We start from the raw sequence: 27,434 nt of genomic DNA, 5'->3' as shown, positions 1-27,434 counted from the left end.
TAAAATCATGTGGCATTTTGTTAAGCTCATCATGATATAAGTTAAGTTGATGAGTTTTTGTGGCGAATGTTTACAAAGTCAAGCGTTTTGTTGAGAAAACACCATTTACAAGTGATAATACCGTTTAGATTTACAAAGGCAAATCAAAGCTGTACAAACATTGAAAACGGATAAAAACCTTTCAGGTACTTGGAATGTTGTTATTCACAGTTTGAAAATATTAACTTTTCCATGAATCAGATGAGAATATGAGTAGCTATATATTTTGAGTTTCAGTTAATGGAACTTTACACCAAATTTTTTACTTATCAAAATATAAATTTTGCCTAACTCTACTGAATGTGTGAGGAGAATTGATAAGCGGCGAGCATGTTATAAGATATCGTCACATTTTTCACGTTGATGGTAAATAGAAATTTGTTGCATGACTCTTGGCTATAGTTTCCGGTTGTCACGAATTAAGCCCTTGCTTTTTTATCATTTTATGAAATAAGTCTTGCCTATAAACATGCCTAGAAATAAGAAAAAAATACAGCTTGAAGTTTAAAACCTTGTAAAGGATTCCACTATTCTGACTAATTCCTTATTTAGACGGAAGCTGAAGGAGCCAGTATCGGGCCACTAGTGACGCGGCAGATGTCGTGTCGCTAACACACTGCAAGGAACGCCTGGCTGACCTGCAAACAACAAAAGGGCACACATTAGTAGAAATCTAAACAAGCGGAGCGCATTGGTTACATTTAAACCGTAGCATGTTTTAACTAATCCACAGGGCAAGTGAGAGAAAGCATCCATTTCCAACGGCTGATTTTGGGGAAGCTGCAGTGACGTTCCCTATTGAATTTTGTAAATAAAGCAAGATGCCTAAATTTCAGAGGTGTGCCTTAAGAGGGCTCTTAAAATGCCTGTTAGTATGAGACTAATGTCAGCTTTGTTTAACACATTGACCCCTCAACCGGCCTGTACCGGCTTTGGGAAGTACCCACAACCCAAAAAATTCATAAATTCAAAATAAACACAAGATGAAGATACTCAGGCATCAGTCTAAGGGATAAATGGTCTTGCAGATATGCATCCAACCAAGGTGTTGGCATCTACTCTTAAGCCAAATAATATCACAGGTTCTTTGACAAATCTCAAATCGAACAAGGAGAGAAAAGCAGAATCACCCCTCTCAATAAAACGCTCAAAATACCACACAAGGGAGAGAGATCAGCAAACACAGCTCAAGACACAAATAGATACCTTTATTCTGATCCTCCAGGTACATTTCCTTGGCCTCAAAACACAATGTCCATTCCTTGAAGGATTGAACAACCACGAAAATATCTTTACGTATTGCAAAGCATTCTGGGAGATCCAGGGGAAAATTCACGAGGGGAGGGCCAGTCAACACTCCTCTCCCCAAAGTCAGATGGTTTTTTATAAGTCTTTTCACCCCGAAGCCAAACGAATCAATTCCAGGTCATACAGACCCAGAATAGCAGTGTAAACAATTTTGCAATCAATTTGGTTTCAGAAAAGACACCATTTAGGAGAGCTGTGGTGATTCATTAGAAAATTATTTTCTCATCTGGGCAAAGCCAAACAAGAAAAAATCATCATGAATCCACCTTTGCTTGCAAATATCCATAAGCAAAGCATTCAATTATGCCCCAAAAGACTTCATGATGTCCTGAGACACTCTCCTAATATGCTCATAGCTGTATTTTTGATGAAAAATACAAGCAACCATCAACTTGTGCTGGCTTCAGCACATCGACGAGGGATTAAAAGTGGGGACCGCAAAGCACTGTTGGAAAGCTTGGATACCGCTGACTAGGTGCAGCTGTGTTTGACTTTGACGGGCTGTATAAAACTCAGAATAGGGGGGGGGGGAGGTATCTGTTTTCAGTCTGTTTTTTGTAAATTCAGCTCCAAAAAAGCCAGGAGTCAATGGGTTAAGTTCAGCTGTGATTTTTCTTTCCCATTTCTTCCCAGAGAACTCGAAACAGGGGAAGCCCAAATCCCCTCTTTTGTTTTTTATTTCCCACTGTCAGAGGTTCCTGTAGAAACTAGTGGAGCTTGCTTAGGGTCTCGGTTTAATGTCTGAAAGTCGTTTGCAAAATGGATATATGGACGCGTTACATTCGCACCTGGTGTTTCCAAGAATACACTGTGCAACTGCCTGGATAAGTCTGGCTGCAGTGCAACTTGGGTCGAGTTTCAAAACCTGAAAAGTTTAGAAAAATATTGAGATCGCCTTACATGTTAACCAATTGAACTCAAATTCAACAGACACTGAGCTGCCGGAGCGTGTATCGTAGCAAGAAATCCATTATGCCTACGAAAATAACCTTAGTTGGGTCATTAACTAGAAATTAATTGTGCGATTTTGATTCTTTCTGATATCTTGTGATGCTTCACATCGCTCAAAAGCACAAAATATACATTGTAGGCTATACAATATGGTGCATGGGTAAATCGATCATCGCTGCTTATCGAAATAGGTGTGTTGTGCAATTCTCTCCCCAACGCAGCGAATCACCCCTCCCCCATCCTCACAATTGGAATGCTTTATACAAGCTCTGTATTGAGCCTAACAGATAAAATTTCTCAGTGTGGGAAGACCTTTGTTCGAATCACACATTACATACTTTCGCGTCTTCTATCAAAAGGAATTGAGAGTTATCTAGACCCAGACCCAGACAGCAAATAGCACCCACCTCGGTCGACGCCTCGGTACACAGTGCCTCCCATCGCTCACGGTTAGCCTCGTTAGCCTGAGATAAAAGTATAGGACACGAGTGATCTGTGGTACTTGAATGTTTCCAGACCTTTGCAAAATTAGTAAGGTAACTTGACTCCTCTGACTATTGTTAGTAAAGCGATTGAGTTATTATTATTTATTTCAAAGTTCAGAGCGGCTGCTTTGGAGGCCGGAGTCAGAGTTGAGACTTTACTTTTTACCTTAAAATAAGGTTAACCCACCTGGATTTGTTGCAGCGCGAGGAGAGCCAGTCGAATAAGGGGGACTAGGCGCCAACTTGTTGATCTGGTCATGTGGCAGAAGATTAAAGGTACAGGGAAGGGACACAGGAATAGTTATACGGATTAGCCAATCAAAGTGTAGGGATACGAGAACAGTTCAACGGGATAGCCAATCAATGTGCAGGGATACTAAAACAGCCCAACCAGATGGCCAATCAAAGTGCAGTGATACGAGAACAGTCAAAAGAGTTAGCCAATCAAAGTGTAGGGATACGATACAACAGTCCAAGTCAACCAGATGGCCAATCGAAGTGTAGAGAAACCAGAACAGTTCAACGGGATAGCCAATCAATGTGCCAGGGATACTAGAACAGTCCAACGGGATGGCCAATCAAAGTGCAGGGATATGAGAACAGTCCAAAGGGTTAGCCAATCAAAGTACAGGAATACGGGGACATTTAAGCGGGGTAGCCAATCAAGGAGCAGAAATACGAAAACAGTTCAACCAGAAAGCCAATCACAGTAACCTAATGCGGTAGCTATTCAAGATGCAACAAACACAATATACTGGCTAATCTATGCCGGAACAATAACTGTATCTTGTTTTAACAATTAAACCGAACGGGTTAAAAAAGTATATGTCACACCCGCAAAAAGTCAAAGTTAAGCTGTGATGGGAAAACGATATTAATATACTGTTCCCTCCGTAAGCTGGACACGGGGTTTACCTTTTGCCAGATCCTGCCTGGAGACATTGGCGATAGCACAGCTCAGCCGCCATGGGTGCGCCCAGTTTGCTCTGAACTTGCGCGACGAGCTGGGAAAACGAAATAATTATGAGCCCTCTTTGACCACATATCCGCACAAAAAATTTGTTATGGATGGACAATCAGATCTTTGAATTTTGGCAGGCTCAGGCTAAGTTTAAACGTCGTTTTTTCCATTCGCCGTGTTCAATTCAAACGCATGCAAACGAATCGAGTCGATTGTTTTATCTTTTAAGATCAATTAAAATTTGCATGCATTTGCAATGAATACGGCTCATCTACAATACGACGTTTGAACTTAGCCTTAGAAAATGTTTATACAATATTTATATTTTTTTAGTATTGTTGCTAATGCTTTGGTAAGTCTGACGGGTATTTTCCCCTCCCCCTTAAATATCTATTGTTTAATACGAGCGTGAGTGTGAGTAGCCTCGAAAATTGTATCGAGGGCCAGCATCCGTTTCTTATTAAGAAAAACAATATATTGGATGTACCATTAAATTAAAATAAGCGCCCCTAATACGGTACACAGTATTTTATCACAATCAATTGCCAACACTTAGTCGGTTTTTACTAATCAAAAAGCCCTAGATATTCAAACATTTTAATCAATTTTGAAATTATTAAATTACATTTGATGAAATCTTGTGATGACCATCCAAAACACAGTTTTATAATTCATTTATTAAATTCAATAGAAAATAGTCCAATAGCTTCTACAAATTAGCCGATTGAAATGGATATTTTGCTAGGATAAACTGATGGCGGCTGACAAAGACAGCGTTTATGGCTTTCCTACCTGCCACGCATGCGCAGAGTGGTGTGGACTCGACAGCACGGAGGCCTGGAGTGAGTTTAGCCCAGTCTCCGACGAGTCCCCCATCTGCAGTAATACTTGAGCCTTGAGGAAGTGAACACCGGTTGATAGCTGAGGAACATCGCTATATGCAGCAAGGACCTTAGGTTTAAATGGGAAAGTGTCTGTTATTTCAACTAACTCTTCAGTCTAAGCTGCAATTTGAGCACGAAAGAGAGGCTTTGGTAGGTTTGAGTTTGTTGCCATCTATTGCAACATTTGAACTTTTCGTTTTACGATAGGAAAATATTCTAGGATCGAGGGCATGGAATGCAGCTATTTAATACAAAATAGCAGTCAAACGGCTGTAAACAGACCAGGACCTGGCAAAAAGATTCGCTTTCGCACAGGAAATCGAATCTGGAAAACGTCCAATTATACCTTGACAATTCTACAAGAATTAAGACACAACAAAATGGAATAGTACAAGACACAACGAAATACAATAGTACAATTGAAGATATATATATTGTTATAATTGACAGTACATACACATACTTGTCATATGTAACAGAACAATATTTACAATAACAGAACAATATTACAATGAGAGAACAGAAGACTCCTGTTAATTCCTACCTTCAGTCGGAATTATTGGTAGATCACAAACGCATTACTACTGAGCAAGTTGAGAGGCAAAGAAGTGACTGCAAAAATAAAACTATAAAAAGCGCCACCTACTTGTTCACAGTGCTGCAAAGCTTCCTGCGTGAGCCCGCAGTTCAGCAAGCAGTAGCCCGTGTGAAGCAGGGTCCACTTGTAGACAGCGTCAGCAAGCGACGCGTGTGACCCTGAGGGCCTGGTACCGAGGCTCTGTAGGAGATCGTCTTTTTCTTGAGAAGCTGAATGAAGAGAGGGAATAAGGTCAAAGTGGTTCTCCACATTCTTCCGTTTCTCGATCCATCCCTCTTTCCATTGGTTTATTCCATCATCTGTATGTCTATGTGTCTGTTTGTCCGTTTATCTGTTCACTCGTGTGTCTGCCAATCCGTCTGGCCGTTTAAATTTTCTTCCCATATATATATATATATATATATATATATATATATATATATATATATATATATATATATATATATATATATATATATATATATATATATATATATATATATATATATAATGAATGAATCGTAACCCGCAGTGCTTCTTGGGTATCAAATAAATGAGTAAATAAGCGTAAATAAAAATATTCCCAGGCTTCAGAAGAAGTAGAATTCTTGTTCATGTTTCTATGAATATTTGCATGGCTTTCAGATACCAGGATTCAGCCATTTATTTACACCCATGAAGCGCTGAGGGTTACGGTACAATGATTTCCGAGTGCAAAGTTATTTGGAATAGGTGTAAATATAAACATTGCATGCATGTGACGTGGTCTGCGTCTGAAGAAAGAGTCGCTCAGACGTAGCGAATGTCGGCGAAATCACTCAAACAGTTTTTAGGGAAAAGTCCAACATAATACTCCAACCTTTTGAATTCCCTGTCCCTACGTCTGTCGGTTAATCTGCTTCTAAAGAAGGTCGAACGACAACCCCGCGGGTCTATGGTACCTTTAGCACTGACATATCTTGATAGCTTCAGAGCCAGGCGGTGTAAACCTTTCTCTCTAGTCACGCTCTCCACTGCAATACCATTGGCAGTTACAGCAGACACAAAAACAGCCCAGTTGGTCACGTGTCCAGGGTACATGCGCAGAGCCTTCTGGGAAGCACGCAGAGCGTACGTTGAACGCGATGTTAGATTTGAAGCGTCGAGGGGCGGGTCACCTGTGGTGGGTAGTGTGCCTGAACCCAAGATACTCGCAGGATATAAAGTGCGGTTTGTCTGTGGAAAAAAAAGGTTGGAACTAAATGTAGCCATCAATATAGTGTGTCCTAGACACTTACCCTTACCATATTGATGGGCTACATGAAGTTTGATGTAACAAAGATTTGTAAAAACTTCTATGAAATTTGGCAAAGTGACAGAGTATCTCGCACTGAGCAATTGAGCAAAGATGCTGCATTATTGTCTTTTTTATTGTAATGTAACTGGTGTAATGATGTAAAGCTCTGTTGGCCACGAATAGCCTTAGCTACCTGCAAGCAACTCCAGATAAATTTGTATTGTTATTAGTTTTTAATAAACCTAGAAACCATCCACTAAAAAGGTGCAATGAGCTAGGGTAGCTACAGTATGTGTTGGAAAGCTAGACAAGCTTAGCCTCTGGCACCCAGAGTGAAATCATACTAACTTCTGCCTTTTTAATGTTCCCTAGAACTATGCCAGGATGAAGTGGCTGCTTCTGCCTTTTTAATGTTCCCTATAACTATGCCAGGATGAATAGGCGGCTTCTGCCTTTTTAATGTTCCCCATAACTATGCCAGGATGAAGTGGCGGCTTCTGCCTATTTAATGTTCCCCATAACTATGCTAGGATGAAGTGGCGGCTACTGCCTTTTTAATGTTCCCCATAACTATGCTAGGAAGAAATGGTGGCTTCTGCCTTTTTGATGTTCCCCATAACTATGCCAGGATGAAGTGGCGGCTTCTGCCTATTTAATGTTCCCCATAACTATGCCAGGATGAAATGGTGGCTTCTGCTTTTATAATGTTCCCCATAACTATGCTAGGATGAAATGGTGGCTTCTGCTTTTATAATGTTCCCCATAACTATGCTAGGATGAAATGGTGGCTTCTGCTTTTATAATGTTCCCCATAACTATGCTAGGATGAAATGGTGGCTTCTGCTTTTATAATGTTCCCCATAACTATGCTAGGATGAAATGGTGGCTTCTGCTTTTATAATGTTCCCCATAACTATGCTAGGATGAAATGGTGGCTTCTGCTTTTATAATGTTCCCCATAACTATGCTAGGATGAAATGGTGGCTTCTGCTTTTATAATGTTCCCCATAACTATGCTAGGATGAAATGGTGGCTTCTGCTTTTATAATGTTCCCCATAACTATGCTAGGATGAAATGGTGGCTTCTGCTTTTATAATGTTCCCCATAACTATGTTAGGATGAAATGGTGGCTTCTGCTTTTATAATGTTCCCCATAACTATGTTAGGATGAAATGGTGGCTTCTGCTTTTATAATGTTCCCCATAACTATGCTAGGATGAAATGGTGGCTTCTGCTTTTATAATGTTCCCCATAACTATGTTAGGATGAAATGGTGGCTTCTGCTTTTATAATGTTCCCCATAACTATGCTAGGATGAAATGGTGGCTTCTGCTTTTATAATGTTCCCCATAACTATGTTAGGATGAAATGGTGGCTTCTGCTTTTATAATGTTCCCCATAACTATGCTAGGATGAAATGGTGGCTTCTGCTTTTATAATGTTCCCCATAACTATGCTAGGATGAAGTGGCGGCTGACAGGGCCAACCTCAATACTTTCATTAGGCTCGAAAACACTGTCGACAATTCTTACCCCAGCAGTGCCAGGATCGAGCTTTACTGTTCCCTCTGCACAGCGTGAAGCCGCCTACAAGAAACGGGAAAAACACAAAAAAAGTCAAGAAATGCCAGTCAAGTCTTCTGTATAAGTCAAGTGATAACTTCGGGCCAGACCAACGCCTGCTTAACAGTTACTCACAGTGTCACGCACGCCTCCCCAACAAGCTAGTGGGAAGGCGTGCGTGACATTAAAAGCGGCTGCTGAGTAGACTAGGACTGATTCTAACCGGAAAAAGCTTTACGCGTCAGTTCAGTAGATCAACGACGAGCTGCATTGATTTTGACCTTTTTGTTTAGGTTATTCATGAACAAAAAGAGAAAAAAGTGCGATGGTTCTGACTGGGACTGGCTAGCCATGTCCTAATAGCATGACAAGTCTTGCTTAGAATTGGGAATTGAAACGAATGTTAGCAGGGCGGTAAGAAATCGTAAAAAAGCCCAAAATGGGCCAGAAATCTCAAACCATGCGCATAAATCCCGTGAGACTTACCTGCAGATCGTCAGGACAGACTTGTACAATAAAGGCCGCCAGCTGATCCCATAATTCCGCACGGTCCGGGTGCCTAAACACATGACACGAAAACGTACTGTAAAAAGGTCGAATAACCTCTAAGGTTCAACTGTTGCAAATTGTACGAAGAATGGATGGCGCTATCTTGACGATAGAAAAACGTATTGGTAACTTGAATAATTCCAGCCCTATAGCTTCATGCTGCCGCGGGCTTTAACAAGTGTCACTTTATCTTTGCTAGTGTCACGTGGTCTTACCGATGGACAGCCTTGACAATATGACGAAGACCGAGGCGAGGGTCACCCTGTGGAAAAAGCGGCAGGGGGTTAATATCAAATGGTTATCAGACACCTTTTACCTTAGCTTTTTTACTCTACCTTCTGCCTTTTATGAAATGATAGGTTGTCGGAGATCTTCTAAAGTAAAAGTTTTTTGTAGGTGTCCAGTTTGTGCATTTACCACATTGTGGACACTGGTGTGGCTTTTCTCTTATGTGTGTAAGAGAATGCGTTCGAGGGTTCCAACCAGTGCAAAGCATTTACCACACTGAGGACACTAATGTGCCTTTTCTTCAGTATGTGTTAGAGCATGTCTTTTGAGATCTCCAGTTTGTGCAAATCATTTACCACACTGAGGTTTCTTCGAACGTTTCTAAAAAAAGTGTTTAAAAAGGGGTATTCAAGGTTAAATTTTTGAGCAAGCAGGGCAGCAAGCAGCAAGCAGGGTAGGTAATGAAAATCACACGAGAGGATACAACAACCGCAACAAATCTTAACACTTAATCCTTAGATACACACCTGAAGAGTGTAGAATCTTGAGAAAAGATAGCAGATCTCGTAATGCAGGTCTTTATTACCTAGAGATAATAGCAATTCGAAATAGTAAGGTGATAACAACACAAGTAATATACTCACTACACTATACATTGTGTTTGGGTTAAAAACTGCTAAAAGAACACGTGGCTTTCTTTTTTCCGAAGAAAAGAGGCTGCCATACACTATACATTGTGCTTTGGATTAATTTATAGAAATACATTTGACGTTTACAGCAAAATTTTAGTTTAAATTTTCATTTTAATACTGCAAAAAGTTCTACGTGGATTTCTTTCGTCCCGAGGAAAGGAGGCTTATGTAGAAAGAGGCGTATTCCCGGTATATGGCTTCTGTGCCGTTTGTTTATATTTACACGGAAAAAGAAAGTGACTCGTTGATATAAACATTAAATACACGTTGATAGTCCTGGTATTGTGTCACGCTAGGTGCTTTATAATCTTGAGGGTGGGTGGGGGAGGGGGGGGGGCTTTAAGGAAGGAGGGGGGCTTATGTGACTTGAGTTCTTCAAATACGTGTTCCAAATGTTGATTTTAAACAACCAACTCCATAGTGTTTCTACTTTGTCAAAATATTGTGATACCTCCTCCTCCAAGCTTCATCAGTTCCCCGAGTGCAGCCCCTGCTAGCGCCGAGTCTCCCGTCACCAGACCGAGGGCACACAGCGCCATTAGGCCGCGTTCACATGGCTGGGAAAGTTGAGAGCTGGAAGATTGATCAGAAGTAGCATGGGTTAACCACGGGAACTTGGATACTAAATCAGCTTTTGTCACGTACACTACACAGTAACGTTTAGAGGGTAAAAAAAAACACAAGGATCACAAGAGTTTCCAGACTCAAGAGAAATAGGAATATAAGACACTATTAAAAAATATTTGGCTGAATCGTTTTCTGAAATAAGTGAAAGGAAAAGAGAAGAAGAAACAATCAGAAATGAGCTATCATATTTTTCAGGCGTCACTTGTCTTCTCCAAGCTCTTTATACAAATAAATTTCCTTTGTTGAAAAGCCAGTAAAAGAAAATTTGTTCGCCTTCTCACTTTATTTTTTTACTTTACTTCACTTTATTGCACAACCTATCCATACAAATAAAATAGTGCGCAGCGCATGTTTACATCTAAAGCCCAGCGTGGTTTTTGACACCATGTTTCCCATTAAAGGCGCGCAACGTGATATTTTCATACAACAGATACGACTGACGCGGGAGACACAACCCTAAGGAGTTAGATACTTGAATATGTGATACGTTGTAAGCAATTTACGTCCCCGTGTGACCGTAGAATCGTAAAGCTGTAAAGGAGTTTACAGGGAATATTGTGGTGCGAGATAATAAGCGTCGTCATGAATAAATTAAAAAATTACCTTAAAGAATGTCGATCAACTTCTCCTCTGTTATTAGTTGAAAATACAATGGTTTATTTGCAAAAAATTCAACTTCAAAATAACCATCCACAAATGAAGTCTACAAACTTGAATAAACAATGATTTAAAAGTTTGCGAAAGCCCAAATAAAGTGAAAAGTAACGGGGGAGATCACAAACATTTGACGGCGAATGGTTCCTAATGACAATTCAGAAAGGTTGTAAAATTAAAATAGGGTTCAGATGGATAAAATTGAAAAAAATCTATTGAAAAGCAATAAGATTTGATGTTATCATGAGAGATCAGAAAACATTTGACAGCGAATTGTTTCTAATGACACAGTGAATCATTCAGAAAAGTACCGAAGAATTAATTATTCACGAAATGCTTAAGATCAATATACGAAGTCTATCACGAACATCTTACAGTTTGTTCGACACAAATAACAAGACAATAAACTTTTTTGAAAACAAATTATCATTCTCAGCGAATCATTCAAAGCAGCGACAAATTAATAATTAACGAAAGCTTTTAAATCGAAATAAAAAGTTTCTCAAAAACATATTTTCTTAGAGATTGGTCGGCATGTTATTCCTGCAAATTCTACGTTTCACTTTTTATATTTTCTTCATCTTGGCTTTCCTGCCCTTCTTAATAGAAGGAACTTCTAACGGGAAGCAAAGAAACTCGGAATTTGACTTTTCTTTCGGTAACTTCATCAAGAACAGCTCTTCGTATCTGGAAGGGCCGATCATCTCTCGTAGTTTCGAAGGCGATGCTCTTTCTTGCTGGATGAGGTGTCTTGACGTCTTGGAGTGTTTGTCTGTCAACGTGGCGGCCATTGCTGACTCGAGCTTAAAGTTTTGGTGCGAATTACTGTCTGTCGATAAGTACAGCTGCCCAGACGAGAAGTACCAGCCCAACTCCACCTCAGACCATTACGAAATGAAGGTACGACATTATTTCAAAGTATTCAATGTTTTTTTTAAATGATCTGTTATATAGCAAGTAAATAAAAGTCTATATTTCGTATTTTCAATTTTGAGTTTTGTTATAATACGTTTTCGATCAACAAAAGCCAGCACCGTGCGAGCAGCTTTCGAATATTTTTGGGCAGGATAACAAATTACTGTCTTGTACTAGTCTTGTATATTTATTGCTATTTGAAGGTTTTAAAATCGGAGCTAAGAGGGGTAAACTGCACGAGCAAGATTTAAAATAATTAAAAAAATGTTTGAATGAAGTAAAAATACTTATGCTTCACACAGTTTAGTATGTATGAGTTATATTGAGAAAATAAAGTTTAATTTACACTGAACTGAAATTTGATACTTTGGTTCATGAGTTATTTAAGATGTGGCATTTGTTTGCTTAGTTACGAGTTTATTTTGCTTACACAATTAATAACAAACCACACTGATATACAATGATTAAACAACGATTTTCACATGCACGATCGATACCTACATAACCATAACCAAACCACATAATGAATACTGGTTTGTCCGTCCCACATAATGACCGCCCCCCAACGTACAACCGCCCCACCGAAAAATCGAAAAGCTAGTCCGCCCCACTCTTTAACGAAAGTCTTATTCACGTCTTATTCTTAGTTTTTCTTAATTTGTAGATTGGTTCTGGTATTTATATATCTTTTGCGTGTTGAATGTTTTCATCGCGTAGCGAATAAAATCACGAATTGCGTGGCTTTTCTAACGAGTTGCGGGATTCGATACGGGATAGACAAGGGATTATTTTTTTTTTTATTTTCTGACTTTGGTAGACGGTCGGGATAGGGATATGAGGGATCACGGGAATTATGTTGATGTTTTGTGTGAGCAGAAGCATATGGTTGACTTTTGTCAGAGCCGTTTTTGTATTTGCTCAATTGAGCCTTGACCTTGACTTTCTGGTCGCGGACGGGCTGATTGACTCTAGCGCAGGTACGTAGAAGGGCATGTACACTCTTCTCGCCGGCCGCGTAGTCTTCCCAGCCTTTGAAGATGATGGCCTGGTGGTCTCTGTAGCGCTTTTGTTGGATGCATTTTACCCTGTTTGCTTATTGGCTCGCTTATATGCTAATGTAGAAGCGAGCCAAACCCATATATGCTAATGTCATATTTCGATCCTTTTTCGAAAATCTCGAAACCTTATATGATAATTCTATCCGAAAAAAAAAAATACGCTTAGGTCGTAAATTACCCACTACAGAGTTAATTATTATCAGCCGACATTACAAGCCGACAGCGAATGCTTGTAAGATAAGACAACATGATGTTAATGACGGCGGCATTCTTAGCCGCTAGCTAGGTGTGAAAATGAACCCAAAGTCGGTATCAAACTTTCCATATCATGGCAGCGCTAGAAAAATCGCACCAAATAAATGCGAGATACTTTTCCGTTATAGTAAAGGGATTTATTTGATGTATGTTGTGTTGGGATACGTAATTTAACGAGCGAATAAAGACGAAAGTTGTTCCATTGACAGATGGGCGCTTGGATACGGGAATGCTTTCTCGCTAAACAAACGGTTAACAAAAAGTATCTTAAGCCCGTACTAACTGATGAAGATCGTGACAGAAATAAATACGAAATACTTTTTCGTTATAGTAAAGGGATTGATTTGATGTGTGTTGTGTTGGGATACGTAATTTAACGAGCGAATAAAGACGAAAGTTGTTCCATTGACAGATGCGGGCGCTTGGATACGGGAATGCTTTCTCGCTAAACAAACGGTTAACAAAAAGTATCTTAAGCCCGTACTAACTGATGAAGATCGTGACAGAAATAAATACGAAATACTTTTCCGTTATAGTAAAGGGATTTATTTGATGTATGTTGTGTTGGGATACCTAATTTAACGAGCGAATAAAGACGAAAGTTGTTCCATTGACAGATGCGGGCGCTTGGATACGGGAATGCTTTCTCGCTAAACAAACGGTTAACAAAAAGTATCTTAAGCCCGTACTAACTGATGAAGATCGTGACAGAAATAAATACGAAATACTTTTTCGTTATAGTAAAGGGATTGATTTGATGTGTGTTGTGTTGCGATACGTAATTTAACGAGCGAATAAAGACGAAAGTTGTTTCATTGTCGTTGTTCTTGTGTTATTGTAAAACAACGCGGCGGCGACTGTAATATGCCAGTTTACGCTCGCTCATAAACAAGCGCATCAAACAGATCCCGCAAAAAAGATTCCCTGAGCTTTAATTTGACAAAAAGATCGTGGCAATCGGGGTTGAACTGTGAGAGTTATCGCCGTACGCGTGCCGAATAATCGAGTTCGGGTTCCCCCAAGAATCAGGTTCATTCTAGTTGTTCTAGTGTTTTTGTAAAACAAGGCATGAAATAATATGCTCGCTCATAAACAAGCGCATGAAACATATGTCCCCTGAAATATGCCGGTTTTTGCTCGCTCCTGAACAAGCGCATCAAGTCCCCTGAAGGGGGGGACTTTGAATTTTCATAAACACCGAAACGCGTTTCGCGTAGATTAATAATTGCTAATTATAAATCTACGTCGGGACCACTTCGCAGATTAATAATTAGCAATTATTAATCTACGCAAAACACACTCCGCGAAGATAAATAATTAGCAATGGTTAGCAATCATTAATCCGCTGTCTATCGACAGCAGCGGGACTGGGGCCTTTCATAGAAACGAGTGAGAACCTTGCCATTAGACCCCCGTATGTCCTGTAGTATATGCACATGTGCGTATGTACGTATATAAACACATGTGCATAGCATTGGGTTGGGCCGCCACCCTACGGAGCGCGGAATGACCGTTTTTCGGCCGTAAATTCAAAGCCGCTGGCGTGGCGTTTAAACCTGAGCTTTACTCGAACACCTCGCTCCCGAACTCCTCGCGAATTTCTCGCAGCCTTTTTTTCATCTTTTCGCGTGTCTCCAGGGAGGGCCCTTTCCTGCTTTTTTTCCCACGCGATGCGAGGCCGTGCCGAGCTCTGATAGCGGCCTTGAGCGCGTAGTATCTCTCTTGTTCCCGAAGTATCAGCCGAAACTCTTCGTCTGAGGTATGCCCGTCTTGCAGAGCCTTAGAGACCAGCTCGCTGATCGAGTTTTTCTTACTCTCCGCTAAAACCATCGTGTCTTCGTGTTTAGCCACCTTGCTCGTAAGACCCCTAGAGACCACCACCGCGCCCACGACACCGACACCGACCAGGCCCAGCGACCCCTGCCAGCGGACCGCCGATCAGAACCCCTATCCCACTCAAAGAGACCCCTGCCCCGGCACTGGAAAGCGCCCCTGCAGCGATGCCGGATGCCACAGACACAGCATGGGTAACGGCAAAGGCGCGCTTATACTTTTTCCGCACCTGTCGATGATGCGATATCTCGTTGTCTAGAACCGCCTGAGTGTCACATATTTTCTGGAGTCGGAAGCTTTGCACGTCGCCGCCGACGCTTGCCGGAACGGCAGGCGTCATGTGCGTATCCTTCGGGGGGGAAACACTGGGAAGCGAGGGGTATATGGCACCACCGCTAACGTCGCTGTTTGCCATGTTTGTTACGTCGGAGCTAGGTTAGCTCTAATACGAGGCGAACGGGCTTGCCCTTAAAGTCCACCCGTCTACCGTAGTTATCCCTCATCCATATTTGGATACTCGAGACAAACTCAGAGGAAGATGCTGCGGCACAAACGGGGGTGTCGGGTCCATAGACGACTTTCTCGTGCGGTCGCCCGCGGGTTTCTAGGCAAGCGAGAACGTTTGAAGGCTCACCTAATGAGTAGCATTGCGTGCGATCTCCGATATCGCAGCAGATGTAAAGGGCCTTTATTTTCGGCAAAGCCACCTTAATTGGGGGTCCCCCCAAGGACAGTGCGAGGCCCCGCTCCCCCAACTGATCGTCTTTAGCCTCTAGGCCAAATAGTGCGCAAAGCTCGGCATTCAGGAACGCAACGCCATTGGACATGAGCGCGATCTTCCCGGTGAGGGGATCCAGCTCCGCGGTCAGAATCTTGCTTTCAGCGCGGTTGATTGTTTCCACGATGGACTCGGCCGTGTGGTGCCCGGCTGGCAGAGAAGCGATGGGCGGGAGGGCGGCTATAGTCGTTATCTGATGCTCTCGCTCGAGATTATACCAGCTGTTAAACAGCGAGCACTGCCGGAGCGCCACGAAGCGTGGGCGCCTTATCGGCCGCTCGAAGAAGAGTGTCTGTTCGCCTTTGGTGAGCACAATATGTAGGACCACCATTGTGTTGAACACAGAGCACGGCCTCAGACATCACCCCACTACTCACGCAGCTAGAGATACACGTGGCTGAGGACAAATCATTCACGACTAGGGTCCGAGATATATTCAAAGAGACAGTAGTCACGCACAAGTCCTCCAAGGATTCTCGCCGGTGGCTATCGGAGCCTTCCTATGGGTACTGGCCACAGCAACTCAACTTTGCGGTCTGGTGCGCAACCGCCGGATGCGGGGTGTCCCTAACCGACCCCGCTTTCGCCACGCTCCCCTCTGTCGTCAGGGGATTTCTAAGGTTTCACGTCTACTTTACCACGCGGAGGATACTCTACGAGCTCGGCGCCCCCCTGCCTGGCGACAGCCCGTTCACGCAGAAAGGTAACCCCTACAAGAAAGCCGCTTTCGAGCGTCTATGTATAGAGTTCGGTTTGCCGCGTGAGCCGGACTTCCGATGGAAAGGCGGGCGGAACCACGGGCCAGGCGATGTGTTTGTGTTCTACCCGGGGGAGGGGTATCGCAACGTGCACGTGATCCGTGGCTACGACACGGCGGCTGACGAGTACCCGAGCCACCTCAATCTGTTTAGCGACGAAGGTGGGACGTACAATAGTGGGAAGCAGCTGGATTTCATACGCAACGACGACCACGGGGGTGTGCAACATAGCTGGTTTGCGCCTCCCAAAAATGAGGGGCTGACAAAAGCAGGGCTAGGAAGACTCGATCGCTCGGTCGAGGCGTTCGTCTACACAGTGCTGTTCGTCTACACAGCGCCGGTAAACGTCCGTTCCTCCATCGCGGGGGCCGGTGGACCGGCCATGGAGGCGCAGGTGGAGTTCACGAAGCTGCTTGAAGACGCGATCATAGAAAACGACATCGCTCAAAGCGTGCAAAGTTACCAGTTAGCCGTGCAGTAGGCCAAGGTGAGACTGAGTCTTGCGGTCGCACCAGGAGTGTGGCTGATGCCGAGCGATCTGGTGATAAACACGCAAAGCATAATGGGCTACAACAATAAACTACAGAAAGCCACAGACTCCATGACGCTCGGCGCAAACGCGATCAACACCGAGACAAAGCCAGTCGGTGCTCATAACATGGCCGGTGGGCATCCTAGGGTGCAACACGCGACTAGTCCGAGGATCGACCGCGAGGTGCGAAGCAAGGCTTTCGCACCTGCGAAAGTGCACGCAGAGGGAGCGGCGCCTGCCCCCTCTTCACGTATGCATGCTGCGCATAGCATGACTGCCGCCGGAACGGCAAGCGCACCCGGACCGGGCTAAAGGAGTGACCACACCGCCCCCAAGACGGGGTTGTCGGGACTCGCGGTGGCCGCGGCGTATTACTTGTTCCGATGATTGCTTTGCATTCAACGAACCAAGAACGCGGCTACGGCTAGAATAAGCAGCCACGCATTTTCGACAAGGAATTTCACCGCTTCTCCTGCAGCCTTAAACACGAAGTTCGCGATGCTGCCTACTAGCCCAGGGAGAAGCTCGCTAGCTTTTTCCCGATAGCCTTAAGCCCGTTACCGACCCCTCTGGCCACGGAGGAGAGCGACTTGCCGAGCGACGTCACAATGGTCGCGATCGTCGTCGCTACGGCCAAACCGATAGCGGTGACGGTAAAGCCGTACTTTTCGAAGATAGCTTTGATGCGCTCTCTGAGCGGCTTTCGGTTCTCGAGCTCTCGGTTTTCGCGTTCTAGTTCGTCGACCTCGGATAGCCTTTCCTCGTTGCGCTTACGGGCTTCTTGGCGGCGACTCTCTGACGTTTTAGGGTCGTCGATGGTCTCCCTGTCTGTGGTTACCACCCCATGCAGCTCTTGGACTCGTTCTGTGTTCTCCTGGATAACCGCGTCTATCTCTGCCACAGACCCCATCGCAAGCTTGAAGCCTTTCAACTTTGCAACGTCCTGTCGAACGCCCCCGTTCTCGTTGAACAGCTGTCTTGGTTTAGTCCAACCCCCTTTGTCGAGGTTGCGAAGCTGTATTAGAGTCTTTCCCCTCCGGTCTGACTGGAACCGTATCAGATTCTCGTTAAGGTCTGGGTATTTCTCCCTGAGGGACTGGAGACCGAGTCTTGTCGCTGCACCCTCTGTGGTGAACGAGGTTTCAGCGCTTGCCGTTCCGGCGGTTTGCGTTGCGGTTCGCGCAGTCATGCTATGCGCAGCATGCATACACGATGACGTGCTCGTCATTGGGATCGACTCCCCATCGTCGAGGTCAAACGGGATAAGGGGCGTCGTCTCGTCGTCCCCCGCTCCGCGATCGGCGGACGCACCCGGCAAGGTATCGTCAATGCCAATGTCAACATCATCCATGATGCGTGCGCATAGCCCATGTTACGCTATATTAGACATGTCCAACAGTCCGCACCATAGCCACTTTATGTATATATATCGCCGACTGACATTCCTATTACGTATTACGTATATTATATATATTATTTTATATATATATATATATATATAAAAATATATTATAAATATATATTTATAATATACGTAATACGTAATAGGAATGTCAGTCGGCGATAAACTTGACCCCCAACGAACACCCAGAACTCCTCTGGGGTTGAAAACCGAGAGAACTCTTCACCGGGTCATTCTCAACCCGTCGACGGCTTCCCTCGGCGAGACGCTATATGTGGCGGTCCCAAAGCTATCGGAAGGCGTCACGCTCGTGCCTGGCTCCTTGAGGGTTTCGATCTCTCCATCTCAGGCCAAGCAAATAATACCGTCGTGAACAACGTCGGCCGAAATCTCGTGAGCCGCCTGAAAATCACGTTTGCAGGAGAAACGCTCCAGGACACCAACCGCTACGATGTCTTCAAGACGTATGAGGAGCTTTACCTGTCCAAGGTCGAGAGAGAGGACCGAATGGAGCAGGGCATACAGTCAGAAAACATGCGCAAGCTTCGCTCCAAGGCTGGCGATAAAGCGACTAGTAACGCCAAGAAGAACGCTCTAAACGCCGCCCACGGGGCGAAGTACACGATCCCGCTAGACCATTCTCTGCTGACGGACCACGGCGTACTGTACTCAAGGGCGCTCTCCGAGGCGCTGCTCTTCAAGATCACGCTCGCAACAGTTGACCAGGTAGTAGTCGGGAGCGATGCTACCAAATTTTCCTACGGCATCAAAAATCTAGAGCTGGAATACGAAAGCCTGAGGGACGGCAACCTCGCCCGGTCTGCAGCCGCCGCCTACCAAAACGGCACAACGTTCTTCTACGAGCAAGTGAACTTCCACAAGACCTTCGTGATTAGCAAAGGGACGGACAGCATAATCAACCAGAGTGTCAACCTGCCGCGAAGGTCTATGAGTGGTCTGTTGCTCCTCTTTGTGGAGCCATACACGGCAGGGGCTCGCGACTCTGAGAAGTTCGTGTACCCCGACATCAAGAGCGTTCGCGTTACAATCGACGTCATGCCAAACAAGGTCTTCAGCCAGGGACTACGCACCACGGATTTCTGTAGGGAGGCGAAGAGGCGGTTCGTCCGCCCCTACCCTGGGGGGAGGGGGGCACAGCGGAGCGCCTGCCGCCCCTGCAGTCAGCCCCGAGTCGTTCTATGGCGATAACAAGTTTGCTATGTGGATCGACCTTCGAACGACGGACGACAGTGCTATCCATGGGGGTGGTCTCCGATTGGTCAATACCCGCGACGGTGTGCATCTCGAGATAAAACGCACGGCAAGCAGCCAGGGTATCCTGGCTATCCTGCATGACTACGGCGCGGAGCTCTCAGAAGAGAAGATAAAAGAGTACATGAAGGCCCTCAAGACGAAAAAGTTATCGAAGTTAGAGTTTTCCTTGCGTCACCCTTATACCATCGCCCTAGTTGAACGGTAAGGGCAGTAAATCACCGCCCACGTATACGTATAGTATACGTATACGTTTACGTATACGCATTGATCACACCGCCCTCATGGCACGTGAAACGTACACACTTGTTGCACCCTAGGGTGCATGATGAGCGACGAATACTTTGAGAGTCTTTTTGAGGGGGTTCCGCGCCGTAGTCATGCAGGATAGCTTTCATGTCCGCCTTGCTCGGCGTATGGAAGACCACCAAGGCCGCGATGTTCTCACGGAACGGCTTCGTGATGCTGGTGAGCTGCTGCGTGATCACCCACACGCTAATACCCACGTGGCGCGCGCTGAACGCCAAGTTGACGAGCTGGTCAGAGCGCCTCTTTACGTCTTTCGAGTCGTTGGGCTGCTCGACGCAGCCTGCCGGAACGGCAACCGGAGGTGAGCAAACTGAGATAGCAGACGCAAGGGAGAAACTCGCGATTCTCGTAGCCTCGTGGAACTCGAGAGAAATGGTAGGCAAGGCCCTGACTCACGACTTCAAACGCATGAGCGCCGAGGAGGTGAGGAAGTACGAGAAGCGATACAAGACTGCTCTAGCCAGCCGGACTACAGACGCCCTGGCAGACAGCTTTCTGAAGCTTACGACCAAGCTAGTAGGCATGGCGCTGCCGATAGAAAAGGTGGTCGATCTCCACAATGACCTAGTGTCCGACTACATCATCAACAACGAGCTCCGCACATTGTGCGGAAGCCTGTCTCTACGCTGAAGTCGTTTGGTGGCTTTAGCTGTCGGGGCGTTACACGTAGCAAGCCATGTGAACACCGCCGGAACGGCAAGCGCTAACACGCGGTGTCAACACGAGGTAGCAGTCGCGAAACCACCAGTGGTTTGCCCGCAAACGCACACTGGCGAGTCTGCCACCCCAGAGTAGACGTTCGTTTGAAAGCTTGTCACTTCTTCAGCAACCAAGTAGTTGCATCACAAATGGAGGAACCTCAAGGAAGTACTAGTGCTCAGCCTGCCGGAACGGCAAACGGGTCAGCGGAACCTGACAAACAAGCTGCTGATGATGAGCATCATCAAAAAACTGCTCATAAACATGCACGTACGCCTTCGGCGTTGGTGGAGAGAATCACGAGCCCCGAGCCACCCGTGACCCGACCTAAACATCCTAGACGATTCGAAGCTGGTAGAGTGGAACCGAATTAACCGAGCGAAGAAGAAAAAGACACTTCGTGTCGTGCAACACGTTGAGTCGACGGTCGCTGGCGAGCCGCAGGGACGCGAGGGCTTGTGCGCGCGCGCCGAAGATGCCGCCGCCGGAACGGCGAGCGCTGGCACGCCTTCGGCACACACACCAGTCCCGGAAAGCAACTCTGCTTGGTCGGCCAACTCGGTTATCGGGGTCGCTGGTCTTCTAGTGTCATTGATCGGCATCTACACACGTAGGCGGGAGCTAGCTGCCGCGTTCACTCGTACCCAGCTGCCAAACAGCGAGCTACCGATCCACTTGCTACCGAAGGTACCGACGACGTGACCCCGCCCGCAAATGCGCAGCAGATCAAGGATCGACCGCTTGCCGCTCCGGCGACAGCATTTCGCGCTACGGGATTATGCAAATCTCGACTGTTAGCCATGGAGTAAGCAGACATTTAAACACAAGAGCCCCACCCATATCCGCACGTCCGTGAATAATATGCGTACACGCGTATATATGTCGACGAAGCAGCAAAGCAAGATTACAAAGACCATCACCGACGCCGCAGTCATAACCGGCCTCGTCACCGGTATTGGCTGGGTTGGGCGCAAGGTCTTGCGCGAAGACTTCACCAAAGACCCCTCCGCGAACGCCATGAACTACGCAAAAATGACTGCCGCTTTTGCGGGTGCTGTCGCTTTGAAGGGTTACCTTGAGGACCAGAAGATCCTGCCCATGTAGTAGTGTACTACACGTGTAGGCCACGTATTAGACTCGTGTTCACGTACACACAGCACGTGAAACGTACACACTACTCGATGGCCTCCATCGCAATTTTGGTTGGCGGCGCCGTCCTAAACGCGACTGCATTCGTTGGTGGCAACTACCTCGCAAAGTTCCTGTCAAACGATGAGAGCCCTGCCTTAGCTGAGAAGGAGAGGCACGACAAGGCGCTCGAGAAATACAAACGAGACTATGGACGCTACCAACAGCGGCGACAAAAAATCCTCGATTGGCAAGCGCAAAGTCGCGAGAGAGGGGCCCTCGCAAAGCAAAACTTCACCGACACTGACTACGCGTTCAAACTCTACAACCAGACCCGGCCAAAACAATCCCTGGAGTCGATGCGGGCTCCTGAGCTGTCCGACTACTACATCCCCAGCAAAACGCAGGAAAACGCCGAGTTGGCGTACATTGGCGCCGACACTCTCGCCATCGGCTACACAGCCAGCCTCTTGCTATGATGCAGCCGCCGTTCCGGCGCTGCATCTAGGCGGCCTTTTTCCATACTGCGCTTATACGTATACGTATACTTATAAGATGATTGCAGACCAGTTGTGGAGTGCTATGCACGAGGTAGCAGCCGCTGCTAAGCTAGTGACACCGAAGGTGTCGTCGATGGGTGGGTTATGTAGCTTTGGTGACATTGCTAACCGAAGCCTCGAGTTGTGGCGCGCAGACAGGGAGTGCGTTAAGAGATTCGCCAATGTCGTTCTCCGAGGGGCTACCGACCTCAGAAAGACCGCCTCGGCGTGTTGGAGACTGATACACCTGTTGCAATACATTGCCGACACATAATGGCGGCGAAGCGCATGTCCGACGAAGAACTCGATGCGTTCCTTCGTCCTATATACTATGCCAGAGATGGCTTCCAGGGAGTGACCGCTCTGCATGCCAAACTTTCCAAGGGCTCAGCCTCCATAGATCGAGTGCGCAAGTGGGTAAGCTCGCAGCCCGTCGGGGGCTACACACGGACACCTACTCCTCCGACTACCTACGCCCACTTCTCGGAGCAGATACCAAACCGTATCCACCAGTCGGACCTGCTATTCTTGCCAACCGACCGCGGTTACAAGTATGCCCTGACTGTCGTTGACGTTGCTTCACGATATAAAGCCGCCCGCCCACTGAGGACTAAGAGCACGGTAGTCGTCTCCCGCAAATTCGCTGACATCTATGCAGAGGGACCTCTCACATGGCCCAAAGTCCTCATGGATGATGACGGCACGGAGTTCAAGGGTGCTACCACAAAGCTCCTAACAGACCACGGGGTGGAGGTCCGAAGGGCTGAGCCAGGGCACCACAGGAGCCAAGCTTTCGCCGAGTCTTTCCATCGCTGGCTGGCACAGCGCCTATTTCGTGCGCAGTACTCGAAGGAGCTTGCATCCGGCGAAACAAACCGCGAGTGGGTTACCGCTTTGCCAATCGTCATCTCGGCTTTGCGCCTAAAGACGCCATAAAGCTGAGGCGCGTGCCTCTCAAAGCCGAAAAGCCCCCCTTAGAGGTCCCCTTAGAGGTCGGAACGGAGGTGTACATCGCCGTAAAAAGGGGGAAGACCTCCAGAACAAGGGCCGACGGCGGGCGACGGACCCGTGGTGGACATGCAAGGCATACCCAATACTAAAGAGGGTTATGGAGCCCGGACAGCCAGTGTTGTATTACACGGCGTACTCTAAGCACGGCTTCACGCATTCGCAGTTGCGTAGCGTCACGCTTGCGTGATCAGCGCTTGTGCCTTCTATTGCAGCTAAGGCACGCGAGTCTGACATTCCACTTGTAGTGACCCTGACTGTCATCCAGCCAGTCGATACTGAAGCATTGGGGATGGCTCTTGGTGTACCCCTGAAGCAGAAGCTGATTGCCACAGACCGTGCACTTCTTTTCCGCGTCAGCAATCATGCCGAGTACGTGGTCTACCGTCAGAACGTGGTGCGATCCCGTGTACTTTGTGCGACCCTTTTGCCTGTCGTCTATAGTGTATCGCTTGATTCGCTCTATAATGAGCTCTTCACTGGGCGTAGCCTGCAGTCCTGTGGGAACCGGGGGTGTTATCGGGAGATGCCGGTGTATACAGCATTCGTGATCCATGATAAACAGACGTCTTGGAGTCTGGATAGTCTTGCCCTGCACCCGGTGGACGGTTCCTCAGCCCGCGCATTTCCACTCGAGGGAAAGCCCGTTAAGGACCGCGTCGAGAGGAACCTCGACTACCGTGCCTTTGTATGCGTCGACCTTCTCACCCCTTTTGCCTGGCACGGGCACTGGCCGCCCTTGCTTGCGATAACGATGCGCGACGCTAGGATCGGGGTCAAAAGAGGATGGTTGCTGGCAATCGGGGGTAGTTTTTCCTGTGGTGCTCTATTAATCACTGCTGAACAAGAGCCCCCATCTTGTTGGTCGAGCACACCCACATATCGCTTGGGTGGGTGCTCGACCGCGTCGAACGCTACCCCATCCCACTCCTCTCGAAACACCTCAAGCTGTTGGGAATCTGACCGAAACCAAACCCGGTCCTTTATGTCGTGGAGCCTGGAGGAGGGCAGGCCGACGCATGTTCTGTACGGCTTTCTGCAGTCTTCACACAGGCAGCGGTAGTCGGACTTGAACCAGCGGATGTTCCCTTGTGCCCACTCCTTGAGCAGGACCTGCCCATAGTCGCCACAACACACTACCTGACACGGCCGCGTGGCGAGGTACTCTAGGATGGCGCGTAGCACTTTAGTCTGTACCTTACAGCACTCGTCAATGATGATTACTTCTGCGAGATGGTCGAGTTTGTGCCCCAGTTCGGAAGGTCTCCACTCCTCTATCGGCTTCTCCGCTGGTATGCAAAGGTAGTAGTGGTAGGTTTGAGCCTTTACCTCGAGGCGCGGGTTATTGCGATGGTCGTGGGCAAGGTCGTTCTCGGGGGTGAGCACCACAACGTTGCGGCCGCGGAACGTGCTCACCACCCACTCGGATTTCCCCGACCCTCCATGGCCGGCTAGATACATCTTTGCAGAGGTTGCGGCCACTAGATCGCACGGCAGACTCGGCGCAGTGCTTGGCTCCTTGGCCAAGCTCCCCGACTTCTTCGGACCCCAAGCCGCTTCGGGTCGCCACTCGTACCCAGGATTCTTGCCTGTGAGCGGCTTAAGCAGCTTGCGCTTGGCATCCTCGGGGATGCCCTCGTCCAGGATGTTCTGGACCAGCCCTGCCAGTGCGGCGGGCGCCTCAGGCATGTTATTGAGAATCTCCTCTATGTAAGCGTCCATGTTTGGGTATGCCTTGTGCCACCCAGTCTCTAATTGCCCGTATCACAGCCTTGCGGTATCAGACAGGACGGGTATTTGGGTATGCCTTGTACCACCCAGTCTCTAATTGCCCGTATCGCAGCCCTGCGGTATCAGACAGGACGGGTATTTGGGTATGCCTTGTGCCACCCAGTCTCTAATTGCCCGTATCGCAGCCGGCGGGACGGGTGTTCGGGTATGCCTTGTGCCACCCAGCTCCGCCGGCTACGATATCAGACAGGACGAGTGCGAACCATTCCCGGGCGCGCCTCTCGGTGCCGCGCATCCTCTGCCCTACACGATTCGCTCCGCAGGGGCGGCACAACCGCGTCTCCGACTGCGTCCCTATGCCGCAGATCCTGCACGGCACGGGGAGGGGGCTGCCCTTATGGAGCCCTTGGAGGTGCACTTTGCAGTAGGTGTCCATGTACCTCTGGCCACACGTGTTTGCATGGCCGACCTTTAGCCACCTACAGTAATCTTTTCCGCACTTCATCCTTCGAATGCTATGCACATGTGTATATATACGTACGTATGCACATGTCGTATACTACAGGACAGACGGGGGTCTAATTGCAAGGTTCCCACTCGTTTCTATGAAAGGCCCCAGTCCCGCTTCTGTCGATAGACAGCGAATTAATGATTGCTAACCATTGCTAATTATTTATCTACGCGGAGTGTGTTTTGCGTAGATTAATAATTGCTAATTATTAATCCACGCGAAGTGGTCCCGAAGTAGACTGATAATTAGCAATTATTAATCTACGCGAAACGCGTTTCGGTGTCTATGAAAATCCAAAGTCCCCCCCCCCCTGAAATATGATGGTGTTTATGCTGGCTCATAAGATTATGTCAGATTCCCCTATATGTGAGCTTTTATTTTTCATATGCTTGCCGCTTACCGAAGAATCCGTTATTAGAATTTACGAATTAGATGTGGGGCGGATTTACCGGGCTATCAGGGGTATTGAGTGGGGCGGATATCGAGTGGTTATCACCTGGTAGCCCAACTCTGTTTTTGTGTGTTGTTTTGTTATCTGTTGAATAATTTAGCTTCCTTGAGAAATACAGCAACAAGCAGATAATGAAAGTTCTATGGCACGATTTTATTTACTACATCAGTAATCAGTAAATAATCGTGAGTAAATAACAAGACTTAACATTATTATCCATTCCTATTTAGGAATTTTGCCTCGTTGTTTAAGGAGTCTCCGTATAATTTACTAGTTTACTACTCATGGGGGAAGATTTACAGTTTTCACAAGAGCAAAGCTGGCTAATTAAACTTACAATATCATACGAATCTGCAAAACATTTTATAGTCGAGCAAACATACCAAAAATAGCGATGCAGGAAACCGACGAAAGAAAGAAGAGGGAAGACGTCTTTTTCGTCTTCGCGCGTACTCTCGATTCGGTTCCCTGCATCGCCCTGGATCCCCGCGAGAAGACGTAAGAAAGGAGAGGGAAGATGTCTTTTTCGTCTTTGCGAGTTCTCTTGATTCGGTTTCCTGTATCGCCCTGGGTCCCCGAGAATGATTTTTCATGTCATTACAGAAATTTATCAGGGAATATCTATTCTATGTTCTGAGTCGATTGATAAAGGATAGAGGCTCAAACAAAATTAGGTCCATTTTTTTACAAGGAAAAAGTGATTTCAGTCAAGACTTTAGACGCAAAATGACATCAAAATGCTGTAACCACCAGCGACCTTGAAGAAACGACGACGGCAACATAGACGACGACAGCAGAAAACAATGGAATTTCATTCAATATTCCGTAGAAGCACGTGAAAATGCGTCCTGTCTGAAACATTTCAGCTGTTTTCAACCCAACCACAACCGAGCCGCATACTTTTTTTTTCAATCTCGTTGTTAAAGCCGTAGTTAAATAATAATATTCCTGACAGGCTCTTTCCACAATTGTACATGTTGCAGAGCGCATGTGAGCACAAGCCGTGTAATAATGGAACATGTCACACCAGCAAGCTCGACGATACCTACACGTGTGTCTGCCATGATGGATTTATCGGAGAGAATTGCGACATAAGTATGACATAAACATAATAAATTATTTTCTAAATTGAAGGCCGACGAGTCAATTTGTATATTTCAATAGTACTAACATTCTAATGGAAATGTAATAACAGAGGCATTTAACTCGTGATGAATTGAATTATACTGATGAGGCTCAATGTAATCTTAACAGAGGAAGCTCGAGCTCTTGGGATGGAAGATGGCAGAATCAAAGACGACCAAATCACCCAGAGCTCTTATTACATTGATAAGTATATGGGAAAGTACGCACGCTTGAACCTAGACGCGAATTCAACCACCCCTAGAGCCTGGACAGCACACGGATCTGACCCTGAGAAATGGATACAGATTGACCTGAAGCGACTTGTGATAGTCACCA

General features: G+C 46.4%; 2 protein-coding genes and 1 long non-coding RNA gene across 3 annotated transcripts; 1 reads left to right on the top strand and 2 right to left on the bottom strand.

The window, feature by feature from the left end:
* Nucleotides 1-6,462, bottom strand: LOC125563190 (tetratricopeptide repeat protein 37-like). Its single transcript, XM_048728188.1, has 8 exons — nucleotides 6,147-6,462; nucleotides 5,275-5,435; nucleotides 4,537-4,695; nucleotides 3,699-3,787; nucleotides 2,971-3,034; nucleotides 2,706-2,762; nucleotides 2,136-2,212; nucleotides 1-677 (listed from the first exon to the last, which is right to left on the bottom strand). Exons 1-8 carry the CDS (start codon nucleotides 6,454-6,456, stop codon nucleotides 584-586), a joined length of 1,011 nt encoding a protein of 336 aa, XP_048584145.1. The 5' UTR covers nucleotides 6,457-6,462; the 3' UTR covers nucleotides 1-583.
* A 2,080-nt stretch (nucleotides 6,463-8,542) lies between these two features.
* Nucleotides 8,543-9,415, bottom strand: LOC125563192. Its single transcript, XR_007308203.1, has 3 exons — nucleotides 9,349-9,415; nucleotides 8,809-8,855; nucleotides 8,543-8,603 (listed from the first exon to the last, which is right to left on the bottom strand). It is a non-coding gene; the product is annotated as an uncharacterized LOC125563192 (long non-coding RNA).
* A 1,768-nt stretch (nucleotides 9,416-11,183) lies between these two features.
* Nucleotides 11,184-27,413, top strand: LOC125563105. The gene is made up of 4 exons (XM_048727921.1): nucleotides 11,184-11,694; nucleotides 26,957-27,068; nucleotides 27,228-27,318; nucleotides 27,404-27,413. Exons 1-4 carry the CDS (start codon nucleotides 11,329-11,331, stop codon nucleotides 27,411-27,413), a joined length of 579 nt encoding a protein of 192 aa, XP_048583878.1. The 5' UTR covers nucleotides 11,184-11,328.
* Nucleotides 27,414-27,434: the final 21 nt, after the last annotated feature.

Source organism: Nematostella vectensis, chromosome 5 (assembly GCF_932526225.1).
Source record: "Nematostella vectensis chromosome 5, jaNemVect1.1, whole genome shotgun sequence".
NCBI lineage: Eukaryota > Metazoa > Cnidaria > Anthozoa > Actiniaria > Edwardsiidae > Nematostella > Nematostella vectensis.
This window is presented reverse-complemented; position numbering and strand designations above follow the sequence as displayed.